Here is an 18987-nt window from a genome sequence, read left to right on the forward strand (position 1 = left end):
AAAACAAATGTTAAGCCTTACTCCATCCTTAAAGCGGCTACGGATTGGACTATAATGATGGATACGTATGAAAAACAATACAAAATCCCCGAGGATATTTGTGTGTCGGCCTCCAGACCAGACATATTTATGTATTCGCGAATCTTAAAGCGCGTTGTGATGATAGAGCTTACGGTTCCTTGGGAAACCAACATCCCCAAAGACCATACCATCAAGGTCAACAAATATTACGAGCTCACAAACGAACTCACTCGAAATAGGTTCGTCGTGGATTTATACGCGGTAGAAGTGGGAGCGAGAGGTATAACGGCTAAATCTCTCTACAACCTGCTAAAAGACTTGGGCCTGTCCAGAACTCACATCAATTCGTTCTTGGAACGTACTTCGAAGGCAGCCCTAGTAGGTTCTTTTCAAATATGGTTAGGTAGGGAGAGGAGCTTGGACAGTGGAGGTGAGCGTTTAACGCGCGTTAGTTAGGGGCCCCTTAAACCTACACCTGGGTCGCAAGTCCCAGGCACTGTTGAAGCTCCACTCCCTGCAACGCAATGGACCCGGCACCCGCACGGTGAATCCATTGAATGCTAAGAGGTTTCGTCTCAAATTTATATATATATATATAATAAAATATAACATGATTATAAGAATAATAAAATATGTTAATTGTAGGTGGATTTCATTCTACTAATGGAACATCTATTTGCGTGAGTATATTGATATATAATTTAAAACGAGCCCTTCTTCAACTTGTTCCTTTGTTGCGACCGAAAAAAGTTGTTAAGAAAAAAAATGTAAATACACAGAAGCCGACCTTCTTATAATTGGCATTTGTATTAAAAAAGTTAATTATAAAATACATTAATTTAATTTCATCTGTTACAATTAGCAGTGAATATTTACTCGTAATATTTTGTTACTTCACCTTTATTATCATATTACTACGAAGGTTTTTGTTAAGGAAACAAAAAAAATTGAATTATATTAACTGTATTCATCAAGGCAAAAATAATAACAAGCATATTTGATGGGCAATGCTACTCGATGACCTATCCAAAAGAGATTTTCCTTGGCAGAGAAATTTCATATGTACACAGAATCCTATTATTATCTTATTGTTAATACCAAACTTCTAACGTATTAATAATCACGGACCTCATTAACTATTAATGGTAGTAATATTAATCACATCAATGATATTGTTAGTAATATTATATAGAATAGGTTCCTATTGGTAAATCTGATCGAAGTGAAAAATAGCAGTGAGATTAACAAAGTAGAAGGAACAATATTAAAAGGAATCAGCAGCCGATAATATAATTTTTTATTTGTTATTTTCAAGTAAATCTTAATTAATTTAATAATTATTCTGAAACATAGCTTAGTCGCATTAATAAGTTATTTGTTTCACAAAAATATCCAACTTTCTTTTTATTATTATTTTTAGCTCTTAAGTAGATAACTTTTTGTATTAGATTTTAAAGTTATGATAATCTTAATTTGATGAAATCGTAAAAAAATTCTTTACTGCTCTTTGAGTTTAAAACTCCTCGACTTGATTCTCTAATCTTTTAATGCATTAAATCACTCCCCCTCCGTCACGATGAATGCAACACGTACAATTTGTTACACATTATTAAGCCATTTTCCAGTTCGATGAAAACATTTTATCGCACTTACTTGTAAACATTTATTGATATATACAAGTTCAAGACAAAACGTACCTACCAATGAAAATGTTCTCATACACTTTGAAACACAAAAACTCTTTTTTTGTAATTGATTTCTAAATATCGCCTCAAGTAAAAATATATTAAACATAGGTTTTAACGGACCCTTTTTTTTTTCAAAAGGTTCTCCTAAAAAATAATTTATAATTGTGTTACCATTCGTTTCTTAGTATACAAAATAAATTGTTTTCTGTAATATATGGTTTTTATGTCACGGCCATAAATTCTTTAGTAGAAACTGTATACACAATTATGATTTTCCGGTATTAAAATTCTTGTCAGATGTCAGACGTAATAACTTCGTGTCATTAAAATTTGTAACATGAGATACAATGTATTGAAATTTATAATTTATCGAACAATGAATAATTTATCTAATGAAATACATCGTATTTGGAAACGATTATTACATTAGATTTACATTCTCAATAAGGTTGTCTGAAACAGATTGCTTATAGCAATAGGGCCGCCTCTGCTTATACTCTCGGATTTTTTTTGTTCTTTGTTTTTGTATGTCTTTGTTCTTTAGTATGATAAAGTATATCAGAACGCAATAACTATAATAATTATCATAATTGGTGAGTTTTAAATTCTAACTGTAAAAAGGCATTTCGGTCTTGATTGCTGGTCCATTCCTATGATAAATAAGTATGATATTTTTTACACGTAAACTTCATTCCCTACAGAAGCATATATTTCTTCATAATAAAATAAGTAATAAATAAATGAAATTGTGAAGATATGGAGAGTATATACCTATTTTAAAATTTCATGTTTATCATTAATCCTATTTAATTTCAGTTACAAGTACATTAGTTGATTTTATGTCGATTTCTACTTTTCCAAAAACTAGAAATTTTGTTACGATTCATTTTGTATTATTTAAAGTAAAGCTCACTGTCGATAATAATGTACACTTATTATCTCTCTCACTCGATAATAATTTGAAAACAGTTCAAAAATAAAATTCGTACCTTTTATAAGCAACAAATATTCTAACAAAGGTACAAATTTACAACAAACTTAAGTTATTATCTTTGAAATTATTTAAATATCTCACCAAGTCAGTTGCTTTTTTACAGAGAAAACTTATTCGACGTTCTATGTAACTGTTATTTTTTGTACAATACAATTTAATTATAAATATATGGATCACAGACAATTAATATATGTATATGGAAAATGCAATCGTGTGCAATTTCGTGATCTACATTCATAAAAGTCTACTTAAATCTATAAAATCATCTAAGTTTTAATTAGATAATCAAGTTAATGAAAAATGAGCTCTCCACCAATGTGTAAAATACTTTGTTAAATTATTTTGCATCTGTAAAATTATTTTAATTAAATATATTACATATTTATCTCCAAATTTTAAAATGAATATAATTGAATATCTTCAGAATTTATCAGAATAGCTTCGCGATGACTGAAGCAAAAAATTCCAAGCTCTATTAATATGAAACTTTGACGAGGGAGAAAAGTTTTAATAATCCCTCGCGACGGGTTTGTTAAAAACAAGTAATAATTTTCACAGGAGAGAAACATAAGGTAATACTAAAATATTTTAATAAACTAGGTTCTTTCGAACATTGGATTTACAACTTACAGAAATGCTACAACATGACTTTTTAATCTATAATTAATAAATATATATCGACATTTTATTTATTTTATAATATACTTAACTAATGTAACATTGACTATAAAATCCTCCCTATGTAGACTAAGGTTTATTTTTATTTTCCTATATATATTATTTCAAGTAGTGTAGTCCATCAAAAAGATTACCAAGTGCTGATCTGAATTCATTTCGTTCGATTGTCCATAATAATCCTTAAACTAAGTTTTGCTTTTATCACAATCGAAGAAGTAGTTTATGTTTGGATAACGTCAAACAATTATCTTTTAATTATTTTATAGCTACAGTTACATTAAGTCTTGTTTAATATAATACTATTCTTTTACTTATTCCTAACAGAAAAGCAATACTCATGACATTTGAATAAAAAGTTATACAATACATTCCAAAATATAGTAATTTACGGAGTTCACCATCCGTAGTGTCGCAAATACATATTTAAATATAATATCTCTTTGTACCGCAGTCTCCTGCGAGCGGTTATATCGCGAGAAAATTACAGAAATGTCGGAATAAAAAATTATTCTCATTCTGTTCATTTGACATATAGCAGAATACTGTATAAAGATTTTGAACTACGTTTTGGGCTGTACGTAGTCAAGTATTTGGTATACATTTTTTACTTCACTATTTAAGTGAATGACACTGTTTTTTAAGCATTAATTTTGATGTTTTAATAATATATAATCAATCAAAAAACCCTTTTCTGCCTACATATTATATTGCTGCTTGAATATGTAAGTGCATATTATTCACGCATTTGTTAAGAGCACACTTTATTTAATTCACATAACTTGTACATTTAATATATTCCATGTTTTAAATATTACATGTGTTAAGTATATTGAATCTACCTGAAACATTAATTAAAAGGAAGGGTCAGTAGAGATAAATATATCCCTTAAAAGCTCTTTAAGGCTACGACATGCTCATGATACGCTAAGAGGTCTCGACCCCCGTCAATAAATAAAAGCTTTGCTAATAAATAGCAACACTAAAATCGACATCACGGTTCGTTCAGGTATTCTTGCAAGTAAAAATCTTTGGCTTAACGATATAGAACAAACCAGAAATTGTATATCTTTCTACAAAATATTAATATTTTAAGTAATGCTTTATTGAAATATACATTTGTTTTACTCTATAAAGGCTAGTTATGTTTCCACACAATCTTGGCCCCGAAATTAACAAGTACTAAGTAGTGGTAATTGTGTCACATAACATTAGGACTGAAAGAAATTGTAAAATACAAAACTTATATTTATTATAATATAATAAAAACCTATTACAGTAAAGGCAGTTAAAGGTTTTACTAAACATAGTCTCAGTTGTCTAATTCCATCATTAGTACTCATAGAAGCTTAATTACTGCCTTGTGCAAAAGAAACACATTTTCAAGTGAGCATTGTTTTATTTTTTTGTATATACACTAAGTTATTATTGAGATATAGTAGTTTTAAATAATAAACTATGTACCATAATTCATAGCCAAATCAATGTCAAAATATCCAATAAATAGTTTTCTCGAAAATCAAATAAATGGCTTTTAGTAAAACTTGTAAGTGAAGTTTTTCGTCCAATATAACAACAAGGATCGTACAGGTGAAACAAAAGTTAATAAAACAAAGCAAACACAGTACATTGAAACAAAGCAGTAGTGGAGAATAGAATTGAAAAGCAATAACAGAGCTATCGAAACTAAAATGCACATTTGACAATATAAATAAGTTATATGATGACGAGAATTGTAGTTTGACTTCAAAATAAAGTAGGTATGTTTTGTATTATAAATCTTAAATTTAAAGCCAAGCGATTTTCTTGGATTTCCTTCATCATCATCATCATCATCATCAGCCTATAGGAGCCCACTGCTGAGCAAAGGCCTCTTCTCACATGGAGTAGGTTAGAGCATTAATCACCACGCTTGCTCAAGACGGGTTGGCGATTTCAATCTCATAATTTGAAATTATAAGACCAGGTTTCCTCACGATGTTTTCCTTCACCGTCCGTCAGTGGTGCCTAAATACTCTTAGAAAGTACATATGATTCGGAAAAGATCACATTGGTACTCGCCAGGTTTCGAACCCGATTTCCTTAATAGCTCTAATCGATACTTCAGATTTGTTTGATTTTTCTTTCTTCTGTATTATTATTGTACAAATACAATAAATAAAATATGGTAGGAACAAAAAAATATAGCTTTATAATATAACTTTAATGATCTTATATTTCAATTATCTCTTATCTTAGTTTTTATTTGAACCTTTATAAAATTTTATTAATATAATATACTTCACGATTTCCATCATCTTTTTTCAAAGAGCAATAATTATTTTAAAACTTGAATGTTACGGATATTGCAATAAAACAATTAAGGGTTGTTAAGTAATGAAAGGATCAATATAGAAAGTTTTCAAAGCTTTTATCAAAATCAATCTATAAAGTATTTCTATAATTCAATTTCTCTTTGGAATTTTTACTTCAAACTTAATATAGAATTAAATTGATGTTTTCTTTGTTTCTTTCGTCCTATCTTTGAATTTGAATATTTTAAACTAAAACAATAAAACACAGTTTAAAGAAGTATTAAATACACATATATGTGAGAGCAAGGGAATCCTCGTGGAACCTAGGCCGAGACCCAAGTCCTTTAAAAGGCTTTCGAGTCTGGGCGTTCAATACTGATGACGATGGACGGGTTCCCATTTTGAAGCAAAGATAGTCCTTACTCAAAATGATACTTGTTTATTGCTAACAGATTCTTACAATGAATATCAATAATTGTATAGCAGAGATTCTACCACTGTGGCTCACAAGAGTGACCAATGTAGAATGAATTCAGGACGATTATGCTTGGACTTTTATATGGTAAAAAAATCCAAATCAATCCAAAAATCCAAAAACATTCAAAAAATGTATTATTTTAAGATGCACTTAATTCCAGCTCTGCAATTTGAATGGATTGACCTTTTATATTCGATTTTTTCTATTACTGCTACCACTATAGGTTTTAACAGCGTCACCGAGAAGAGTTGGTTATTCGAATGGGATCTATCCTTGAAGTAGTAGTTTAAAAGACCGATGGGGGTACACCCGTCCGAATGGTGCCTTACGAGGCCAGACATCTGCTTACAGCTTAAGACGTCTTTGAAGGGAAGATGGTATCGGAAAAAGTAATAACATGCTACCTTCCGACTTCAAAACCTATATGTATAACCTCATTTAAGCCGGCGGAGGCGGTGTTTATGTGTAGTTTTAGTGTTTTTTCCGGGCATTCATGTCTGTACTTTATATTACCGTTATTTTACAAGAGCACGTCCTAAAAACGTGCTCTTAGATTAGAGTATGAATTTAGCTAGGTATATATAAATATGGATTTTTTTCTGTAGCACTTGAAGTTTGTTGGCGGCTAAAGGCCGAGAGGGAGCGAGCCACATATTTGCGTATGAATTGGAAGTTTGCAAGTCTTGTAAAGTGTGATCTTATTTCTAAGGGACACTTTATTTTTACTGCAAATAAAACTCTAGGAACAACCTTACAAAGTAAGGCAGCTCTGTTCCTTACTATTTTAATATTTAAGCAGAAGGTATGATAATTATCTCGGGTAACTTCTAGATATTTTATGTAAAGGAAATGAGGCAGTAGTACAGTTTATTGTTTTATTTGTAGTACCAAAACTTCGGTGCCCTTTTCGGGTTTATCTCTTTCCTCCATCATTGAAACTATTTGAATAGGGCCAAGTATTCTTATTATTCATAAATCTAATTTGATACAATTTGTATTAGTATATTTCAAATTTGGTAACGTAGTGAGAAGTTTGGATGATGGAGGTGAGAGTTTTAACACGCGTTAGATAGGGACCCCTAAAACCTATACCTGAGTCACAAGTCCCAGGTACTATTGATGCTCCTCTCTCTGCAACGAGACGGACCCAGCACCCGCAGGGGAATTGTAACGTAGGTAGGATGAATATTTTTACTGCGTGTCAGTTCTGCAATAAACGATCTATTGAATGGACGCGTGTTTCTCTCATAGAGATAAGTACCTACCTATAAACACTTCAGGAATCCATGGAGTTCTGAGAAGTTTCGTCTGTCTCTGTTTCTTAACATTTAATAAAATGACTGTAACGACATAAGAAATTCAGATATGGTTATTTAACAAAATTCTTAGTAATAAAGGTTCAGTTGAATTCAAAGTGTTGGGTCAATGCACAAAACATAGAAATTATTTAATTACCGCAGTCGTTGATTACTGTCAGTCTCTTCGCTTAACGTATGAATAATGAATGTCTAATCTTCATTGATGAAATTATGTAAAATTAATTCTTATTTTTTGACTTCTTCTTGATTATACTTCTATTTTTTATTGGGTTTCCCAGTGGAACCACTTAATATACTCGTCCGCATTCAAAATTAGTTGGTTAAAGTTATCTTTGGATTGAGTAAGTTCGACCACGTTTTACATTATCGACGTCAACTCAATTCACTCTATTTGCTTTCGCTGGAACATGAGTATGAAAACCACCCTGAATAATAAATTCGAGGATTGATCTCCTTTTCATTTAAGTAACTATTTCATTCCTCTCTCCGAGTTCTCGTGTTAAGAGTTCTTTTAAAAAATATAAAAAAAATAATAATAAATTCTAAATTGTGAGTATTGTTTTATGGTAAAGTCCATAAAACAATCAACAAACCGAAATAAGAACTATTTACCTATTTTTCTGTTGCAAAGAATATTGTCATTGAAATAAAATAGGTGTTAGTGAACTTAAGCTATAGGATAGTCTAGAAAATAGGCTCACGGATTTTCTATAAAATCCGATTGAATTTGAAAGCTTGCGAAGTGTAAAGAAAATTTAAAGATTTGATGTGGAGCATCAATACGATCTGAAAATTACATTATTCTTTATAATTTAAATAAGGAAACTAGAGTATTATTTAATAATACTCTAACCTTCTAACTTTGACGTAAAAAACAAATCCTATGAAGTGCTTTTAAATTTTCTCCTTGCTTGTCACCTAAAACTTAAAATCCGCGTTTCACAACCAACATATTACAATGGAACCTTTCTAAGATATTAGGTAAAAAACGAAACTGTTGGAGGAAAAGAAATAGTTACGCTGCAACTAAGTTTTTGACTATCATAGATGCATTACTAACAGATACATAAACTGTATTAAAGTTAACGAAATCAATTGGTATATAACATTAGATATCATATTATCAAGGTATTAAGTTACTTATTTCCGTTACCAGATAATTTAAGACTCTTTGTCTCATGTCTTTTAAATTAAATAGAAAAATTAAGTAATGCAAATCGTACTTAATTCTAAAGACATAGCAATGCTGCATGGAAAAAGGTTTTTGCTTCAAGTAAAAAGTGATTTTTGGAGAGTAAACTAATTGATAGCTATCTATGAAAAAGCCTGTATTATATATAATAATGCGTCTGACATCAACTTTAATAGCTGGTTGAGTTAATATCGTTTATATAAAAATTCAAAGATCAATTACCATATATAGCTCAGGAGTTGAACAATCTTTTATATATTCAAAAAAGACTTACTGTATGGCTTGTTGAATCACATAAAAATTTTAAGAGAACAAATTATGCATTTTCGAATTATTCCTTAATCCTTTTATAGCAAAAAATGTTGGACAAAAATACGTAAATTATATTTTTAACAACTTTTGGGATACTTTGAAATCAGCTCTTTATTTAGGTACTTCGTAACGTTTATCGAATTTTACAACAAATTTAAACCATCGTAGGGGATGGTTAAAAGATAAAATATAAGGAAATTTTAAACACTCTATTTACCAAGTTTTTGACTGTAAAATAAATATAAAAAAATAATGACTTTGGAGTTAATTCACAATATTCAATCAAATTATGATTTGAAATTATAAACAATAAAGGAATCTTATGTTTTTTTTTTATTACTCTTTTTTTCTTCAATATCTTAGAAAGTAAAAAAAATGATAAAACTAAATTCTCACACTCATAATCATTTAATGAATCTAATGTCCCTAAATAAGTTTCATTCTAATTATTTATAAAAAAAACAACAGTAACTTTGATTTTCATCTTTGGGATATAAAATTCATAATTTCGTTCAGGCTCACAATTTAAATTTACTCGCAAACACACTTGTTTAGTTAAATACAATATGAGTCTTTAGTTTTGTTTTTGACATCTCTGTGCTGTTATTTTAAAAACGAGGACACATTTTTGTTGCTCACGAAATAAAAGATCCAACTCGCGTCCAAAAACGTAAAATAAATGACGTTTAACATTTTTCTCTTAATTACTTTCTGTCTATATTTAAATTACTTGAAAGCAATATTATTATAATCTAAGTATTGACATTTTAAGATTATTTCAATTGTAAAACTAACAGTGCTTTTAAAAATTCATAAAATACTAGAGATACTTTCAAAATTCATAACCATAAAAGGTTTACACTTAAAATTGTTTGTTTAAGGGAAGTCTGAATCTCTATTAATACAAAGCTTGGGGCAGAGTATTGTGAATGGGAAGTAATATTTAAACAGGGCCTTGAACTTAACAAGTTTGAATGTTTAGGAAAAGCAAAATAGTCCTGAAATTGTTTCTTATTAAACACTATTTGATATTGAGTATTGTTATACATATAATTAGTTTGGGGTGAATTGAGGCTACTTTCATTTCTTGATAAAGTTTCATAGAGAAACGTTTATGACACTAGGAAATATTATTATTAGTAATTATTCCTCAACGTAAGAAATAACAAAATAATTTAAACCAATGTATATAAAAAAAAAATTAATATTGTTTTATCTAAAAATCTTTGTCAAAATATGTATTAAAATTTTGAATAAGAAGTAAAAAAATACATTTTCATTAAATGCAAAGTGAGGAGCCTTTATTAAGACGACGTCAACATTAATTCGTGAGAAAACTTAAATTAATGTCAAGATTACTTCCAGATTTAATTTGAGTTGGGTAAACTCTAATTTACAGTTATTTTAACTGAATTATTAAGAGCATAATTATTTTGGCATGCTATATCACATGTTTGACAAAAACCATACTGCGTTAAAAGGTTCCAATCGATTCAATCCAATGTGTAAACTTTTGCCATGAAACGACTAAAATTTTAAGATACAAAACAAAATAAATGTGCACAATTAATTAAATATACTTGATATTTACGCCACAGCAACAATTTTTATCTCTGTATATATATAGAAATTAATACATCATCGACATCGACATTTCACCACTTATAAATAGGAAGGTTGTGGCTTGATTTTATAGGAGATAAACCTCATCCAGTGCCATCGGGACACTACAAGGAGTATACATTTATTCTAAGTTGCCTTGACTTTCAATCGAGAATCAGACAGAATATAACTTTCCTTAAATGAAAAACAACTTTATATATAACAAAATAAGGCTTCATTTTAAGTATAAAAAACTTATTCACTTTTAATGCAAATCTTGTCGAAACATTTCGGTTTATTTAGATGATTCAGCAAAAATCTTTAAAGCGATTTAATTTACTGGAATTACCAGTCCATTGGAGAATTTGATAAACAAAACCTGACCAATAATTTAATGCCACTATAAAAAATATTATTTTTTATATATAAAATAGTTAATTGCTAAGATGTGTAGTACGGATAGATAACTTAGAAATCCTCACGAGATTTTCCTTGTTATTATGATCTTGTCTTGCTGTATGATTATGTTTGTACCATTAAATCCGCTATAAATATTCGCTTAAGAGTATTGAAGACCATTATTGAGATATTCTTTGAAACGGCAAGATGAATTATTTAAGTATTTGCTGCGTTTTATTCGCATTGTTTTTATCCTATGTATGTGCTGTACCTCCGGCCAGAAAACCATTGGGTGAGTAAAATAATTTGCAGTGCATAACATCATTTTGATGTTAATGAGAAATAAGTAACATTCTTTATATACCTGTATTTATTTTAAATATTTTCGCTTCTCATTAAAATTGTATTATAAATAAGTGATCATTAATAAATAGATGTTATTATTGAAAAAATATTTATAATTTTTCGTTGTTCATTACTACAGATTGTCCAGCAAATGAAATATATAAAGAATGTTCTCTAGAAGTTTGTTACAAAACTTGTGAACACCTCAAAAACCCTCCGCCATGTCCATCGATTGCTGCCGGTTGTTATTTACCGTCGTGCGAATGCAAAGATGATTACTTGAGAAATGAAAACGGTGTTTGCGTACCATACAAGGAATGCTGTAAGTATAACTTTCTTTTGAACTGTGTCTCAAAGATCCTCGTTTTATTTTTGATATACACCACTAAACAAGGTCATGTTAAAATCTTCAAATTCCAAAATTACATTGCCTATTTTAAGTTTATATTAATAGATGCTCATGTATACCTGTGCATCTGTACGTGTCTAAGCAAAGTATCATTATTATTGTTTGACTTAAATATAAGGAAAAATAAACGGAAGTAAACATAAAATTACGATAAACATAATTAATATAATATAATAAAAGCTACAGTTTTATAAATATTTTATTATGAATTTAGAAAACTTGGTAATTATTTTAACAAATATTTTTTCAGAAGCAATTTGATGGACAACTGCATATGAAACTTGCGACGGATATTGGACCGAGGAAAGAAACCTTCATTCATAAATATCTCTATTCTCTATGTATTGAAATTGTAATAAAGAAGTTATCTTAAAATTATCTTTTGATGTTTGAAGTTATAATTTGGAAAGTAGCTTGGTAGGGATTTCTTTTCAAAGTTAAAGTTCTAACAAAAAGTTCTATTTAAAAATTATCATTCTACTCGGACAATAATTAAATCATACAGACATTTAGTTCCTTGAAGTCAAACCTCTATTTTGATATTTTATGAAAATCTCAGAGGAATTCTTAGCTGTCCAGAAATTTTCATATTTAAGAATATGCTAATATTTTTTATGTGTACTTATAAAAGAAAATCTGTTAGTTACACTATTTATTATTCAACTACGGCTGTACGGAATTCACTGAAAATTGGCGGGAGATAGCTTAGAACCAAGGGACGGATCAACATTACCTTTCTTGCTTTTCGACCAAAAATAAAAATAAATTACTTAGCAACATCCAAAATTAAAAAATAACAGAGTTCGTCTGGACGGCTAAAAGTTTCAGAGTAAGTCGCGGAAACAAATTAATATTATTATAAAATAAATCATATTTTATTTATTAAATTTAGAGATGTAAGTTTAATGATTGCAATCCGTTATTTTATATTAATTTCAAAAAAGTAATGCTTTAACCAAAAAAACGAATAATTAAATTCTGTTCAAGTCAAAATATCTACTCGTTGTTGTGTTTTTCTCACCATTTTTTATCTTAGTCTAGTAATATCCTGTTTGGTTCAAAATTGTATCTGAAGTGAAATGATATAATAAGTATACCTATTTCTTATTTGTATGTAATCAATTTAAAACAAACTAAAAAATATCGATATATTCCTTTGATACAAAGCTATACCTCAATCCTGAAACACAAATAGACCGTACAAACAAAGATGCGTAATGGAAAAGGAAATGCTTGAAGCACCAAGTATCAAAATAGAAATAAATTTTATTCTACAAAAAGAAATTTGATAGCTCCGATAGCTACTGCCTTTCAGCTGGAATTTTCCAATCCGAATATTTTATTGTTTTTAAATAGTTTACACCAAGAATTTTACATTGCAGACTGACTAAAATTTAATACTATTTTAAATGATCCCTAACAATTTAATAATTTTTCTCTTAAAGTTTGCTCGAAGTTTAAATGACTTGGTTATTAAAAATTTATATTTTGAAAAGGTGTTGTTATTAATACAATTTTATGAAATTTGATATCAGTTATATATTAATTAATGTGTAATTTTAAGTATGGAATATGTAAAGATTAAGAAGACTTTAATAGTTGCATGAATTTTTCAGACATGTTTTAAAAATATTCTAAGAGTTAAAATCACGTTTACATCAATAAAACTGTTTTTAAGATACATAAAAATGAACAAATAAAATGATGCTCCTCAAACCCTCACGGTCATGACTCTCACCTCTTTTGAGGCTGCCAATATTTTGTTTACTTATATTTGTAATGCATTTTATAATAAAGTATTTTTATATATGTCACGGAGCCATTTTCTAGTAACAAGAGTCCTTGCTAACGAACAGTACTTCAAAACAATGACCAAGTACAATATCACTGCCACTAATAAATACTAAAACCAAACCATCAACTCATGTGAACGTGACGTCATTTTTTCCTCTTCATTTCGATGTTTGTTATTGTAACAGCGACGTCAATCAGATTCCATTCAACAACAATAAAGGCTCTTGTAACTTTGAACTCCAAACTAAATTGCTGATGATTTAATTGATGACAATACACTATTGCTATTCAAAAGAATAAAATACTAGATAGCTATTTCTATAGCTATCGTTTTATACTAGACTATATAAATTAACTTTCAAAAAACTTTACAAAAAAATAAGTAAAATTAGACAATGATCTACGCTTTCTCTTGTAATATATGAATTTTAGGAGACAATTTTATATGAATGCACTATCAGGTTATGTTAAAAACCTTTACCTTTACAGACTGTTACTACCATATATTTTAGTTCTGTATCTAGAGCTATACGAAATAAAGTGTAAATAATAATGATTAAAAATTATGTAAATATTATATTGTTTTTACGAATTTATATTAATGCTTAGTAGACCTATAAAGTTTATGAATCTACACATACTACACATAAATATACCTATACCATAAAAATATTACATGTCTATGATCGTGGATGGCTGGTAGTTAAAATATGAGACATAAAATTGATTTAAGGAAATGAATGTCCCATCATGAGCGTGTATTAGTTAGTAGCCGAGCTTCTTCCTGACACTGAGAAATACCTGTTTTATTATTTCTAAACATAGCCACAATATTACTTCCATCCGGGAACCTTATATAATTTAATTAGTTATTTTATCATGTAAACATTTCAGGTAGGAAAGTTAAAATTTTCCGCATTAGAAATGTCTATATTGGGGCAAAATTTTGGTTGGCTTAAAGAAAAACTGTTTTACCATGTTTATTGTTTTGCATGAATACTTAATATGTATATTGCTATTATGAACACAAGAAAATGTATGTAAAATTTTTTGTAAATTGTAATACTACATTCACACTCTCACCTCGTACCTCGTCTTGTCCTTCGTCTCGTATCACAGCTCGCACCTACGGACGCGAGCGCTGCGAGGCGCGAGACAAGAAGCGAGGGGAGCCGCGAGTGACTATTTACACTCTCACCTTGTGTTTTGGCTCGTGCCTCGTCTCGTGACTCACAAGCGAGTGTAAATCTACTATCAGTAATAGTACTTTTAATTCCTTTAAATTTTATTGTTTTATTCTAAAATACAATTATGTTTTGTACATAACGAAACATAAATCTTTGAGTTCATCCGTGTGTATCTGTTTGTTTATATTTCACATTAAACGTATTTTATATTTTTTTAAGTAAAATTACAAATTTTTAGATGTCTAAGAATATATGTATGGTTTTTACGATAGCCTACATCAATGACCTTTTTATTCCTTGGTAACACTTCTAGGCATTAATTCGTATTATTTCCTTGATCTACTAAGATACTAAGATAAAATTGACTAACGAATAAATTTAGCCAAAAGCACCAAACAGGCAATTAAATTAATGTGAAAAGAGAATTCTTTGTTTGTAGAAAATTTTACGCTTTGTGAACCGAAAACAAAACCTGTCCTTAATTCCTTGAATTGTTAACTTTTAAATTCTTATAATTAATCTTAAAAGAACTGTGAATTTTAAATACTCTGTTATTTGAGTTATAATTATTTATTTATTTTAAGTCACTTTAGCCTCTTTAGGCTTTATAAATTGTAAGTATGCCAGCCTCATAGTACGCTAACACAAATTTATATACATCAAAAAATAATTTTATTTTTTCACAACCCTATAAGTTAATACCTTAGAGGTGGATAGTGTATGACTATGAATTATTTTAAATTTATAATAAGCATTTTAAATAAATCAATGTATCTATTTTGCTTTCATATATAGTACATTACCATAAAAAAATGTAAAATTTTCAAACATTTGCTATAATCCTAACGTATTAAAATCATTACATTTGTATATCGACTAACTTAAATGGTATAATTTACGTTAGGAAACTATATTATTGACGTATTTTTAAAGACACTTCAACGATTTATCACAAATACCAAATACTTTCCAACAAAAAACTTATAAAATACAAATGCGTTTTCAAGAAATTTTATTGTCTCATTCCTTTTACCTACAGTCTTTCGAGTCCTTAAAGTAACAAAACAATGATATATTTATTTTTAACAATATGTTTTCAATTTTTTTAACTGAAGACAGAGGAAATTATCTGTGGTTCAAAGGGGAATCAGAAACCTTTGAAAAATAATGAAAAAGAGCTAGTTTCCTGTCTTGTTTCCGTTATAAAACAAAGAAAACGTTCAGAAACATGTAACTATGTAGTATATGCTCTCCTGACTCCATTACATTTTCCCTTGAGAAGTTCAAGAACCTTTCTAAAGAAATTTTTTAACGAATTTTTTATAATAGATCTGCATATTTATTGAAAATAATCTTTATTGTAATTTATCTCTTCATTTTGTAGTTGTAACGTTCGATATATTGTTGTGTCAGTATAGTGAAAAACAGTGCTCAAGCATCGAGTCATTCGTTACTATTACTTATAATTTCACTATATATATATATATACATATATATATTATAGCATTAACTCTAACAAATGTGACTAACAATTTTTTTGAAACACTTTAGTATGGTTCACAAATAATAATTTTTATATAATAAATACACATTTCCTAAAATTATGTAGTATATGAAAAATTATATCTATTATTTTTTTAATTCTGCGAATGTCACAAAACTTCGTCACTTTAAATTATGAAACATTGCAAAATTAAATAACTTTGTGGTAATACTTTGGGTAAATTTAAAACGAATTCCAAATTAAATTTCAAGAGAAAGCAAAAATAATTTTTCCTTTTCCGCTGAAACATCTGAATATCCAAAAACACCTCAACACTATTTACACTAAAAATAGCAATTCTTTATTATTTAAAAACGACTCTAAGTGTTTTCAAGATAAAGTTGTTATTCGAATAAAAGCTACTGCATCTTCGTTTTATTATGTGATCGTAAGTCAAGGCACCTACTTGGGATAAGCGTTTGCTTCCTATTCGGAGTATCCCGACAGCAATAGATTTGGCTTATCTTGCATCAAAGCAAACCACAATGTCCCTTGTTTATTTATTTTGAGTTCTGCTGGTAATCAAAACAGAAATAGTTATTAGGTTTGCTCGTACAGATACGAAATTAAATTTTCTGGGATAAGAGAGAATACGATGTAACTTTTTTACTAAAAAATAATAAACCATTAACATTGGCTTATGGGGGGAACATTACTTTAAATATTCTTATAACAATAAAATATTACAATAAACGGTCATATCTTAGGAAAGTGGTCAATTAACACTTAAAAAATTTAAATTCTTTTGCGAAAGAAAATTTTACTGCTCTTGCTACTGTTTAACGTTAATATCACCAGTTAAATTAATATTATAGAATCTATAATATTAACGTTTAAAATAACTCATAACTCTTATTTGAATGTAAATTTATAACTCTTGTTCTTTTAAATATACAAATATAATATTTTCCTAAGCTTTCATAAATGATAAATGTATAATTCAATTTTTTCTTATATAATGTTAAAACCAAAAACAAAATTAGGATGTGTATTTTATTTTACCCTAAAGATAAATTGTAACAAACAATCTCAGGCAAGATGATTTTTAACAGAGCCTTTTTGGTAACAAAAACATTACTTAAAGTAGGGCCTTTTTATTCACAAAAATTCACGAACGTTTTTCAACGGGGTGAACGTATGTGCTAAATGATATTATGTCTTCAGACCTTAATATTATTTGGTTTATTTTTTTGTATGAGATCTTAACGGGAAAATCTTCTCTTTTAATAGATACTATAAAATTTCCTTAATTAGAAGAGTATCCACACTTTTGATAAATATATACAAATTAAATTACATTTTTATATATACGAAAGCTTCCATAAGCAAGTGAAGCCCATCAAAATTATCTTTTCATTAAAAACAAGCCATGTTAATTATCGTCTAATTTCAAAATAAGTTAAAAAATGGAAGCCAATTTATGTTCCGTTACTTAAAAATTCTAAATTCAACTAGAAATAAGTATAAATAACCATAATTGAAATATAAATCTTTTTAAATGTATATAGTATATTTATTAAAAGACTAAAGAGTGCCGTCCTTTCTTCAACGTAGAATTAACTTCACTCGATTATGTTAAAAAAATATTCCCTTTCAGAGAAAAGAAAAATCTGTTCGTAGACAAAGAGACAGTCAGACATTTTGTCCCATTAGAAATGCAAATTTTATTCTTAACTACTTTTTTGACAAAACCTATTAATATTTTAGACAGACATAAACTTTTAACTCCTGATATAACTATGTATAAAAAAGGAAACTATGTAAAAGTGGGTTTTTGTAATACGATTCGCCAAAGTTATATAAATGTCGAATTAAATAGAAATATGGGTCTACATTTAAATTTCAATCTATAATTCAGATTTTATTGAAACAAACTACTGCTGAAAATCTTACTTACTACATCAAGATGCTGTTTTTTTTGTTTTAAGCTACTTTAAAAAAGATAACAATGCATATATATATTTTAATAAAAAAAAATACACTACGAAATAATTACAGAAAGGTAGAAGAAGGAAGAATGCGTATTGATGCGTGTTTGAATTTATGTTGCGTTTACTACCAAAAACTATTTATTTCTGCAAAATATACTATGATGAGTATACCTCAAATGAGAAAACAAAATAATTAAGTAATACGGTATAACAAAATAATACGGTAAAATTAATTACTGCCATTTATTTAAAAGATCAAGAGGAAGACATGAAAACAAAGTTTAACTGAGAGTTTAATTACAAATAGTTTGAGGTTCCGAAAGCAATAACGCGTACCCTGAAGGAAGTTATCATTAAATTTACATTAACTTTAATTAAGTATAAAATATGGAACTAAGAATTAAACAATTGCAAATTTTGTTAATCCATGTATTTTTATTATTACAAATGACGACAGGTTTTTCTGAAATATCGTAAAAAGTTTTATCATGGTAAAACTTTAAAATTAATTAAAAAATTAATTTTATTGTGAAACCTTTTCTATAAATGTGCATTTAGTTTTTTCCCAGATTTCTTTAAATATCTTTTCTAATCACAATATCGTTATATTGGACTTGACATTTAATAAGGTATTTTTATTGTCTAGAGATATAACAGCCTGTTGATATAACAAAGTATCATAAAGAACTATTCTCTAATTGAAATATTGTCTTTAGATCTCTTACAAAAAAAAAAACATCTTTATAGAAGTAAAGTTATATTTTTTTTTTGGGCTACTTTACTATCTATAAAGATAATGGGTTT

At 28.5% G+C, this 18987-nt stretch overlaps 1 protein-coding gene across 1 annotated transcript; it reads left to right on the top strand.

Annotated features, from left to right (window-relative positions):
• Positions 1 to 11104: 11104 nt before the first annotated feature.
• LOC116768987 (venom serine protease inhibitor-like) lies at positions 11105 to 12106 on the top strand. The gene is made up of 3 exons (XM_032659928.2): positions 11105 to 11266; positions 11459 to 11641; positions 11982 to 12106. The coding sequence occupies exons 1-3, from the start codon at positions 11182 to 11184 to the stop codon at positions 11987 to 11989; spliced, it is 276 nt and encodes a 91-aa protein (XP_032515819.2). The 5' UTR covers positions 11105 to 11181; the 3' UTR covers positions 11990 to 12106.
• The last annotated feature ends 6881 nt before the right edge of the window (positions 12107 to 18987 follow it).

The sequence above is a fragment of the Danaus plexippus genome, chromosome 5 (assembly GCF_018135715.1).
Source record: "Danaus plexippus chromosome 5, MEX_DaPlex, whole genome shotgun sequence".
NCBI lineage: Eukaryota > Metazoa > Arthropoda > Insecta > Lepidoptera > Nymphalidae > Danaus > Danaus plexippus.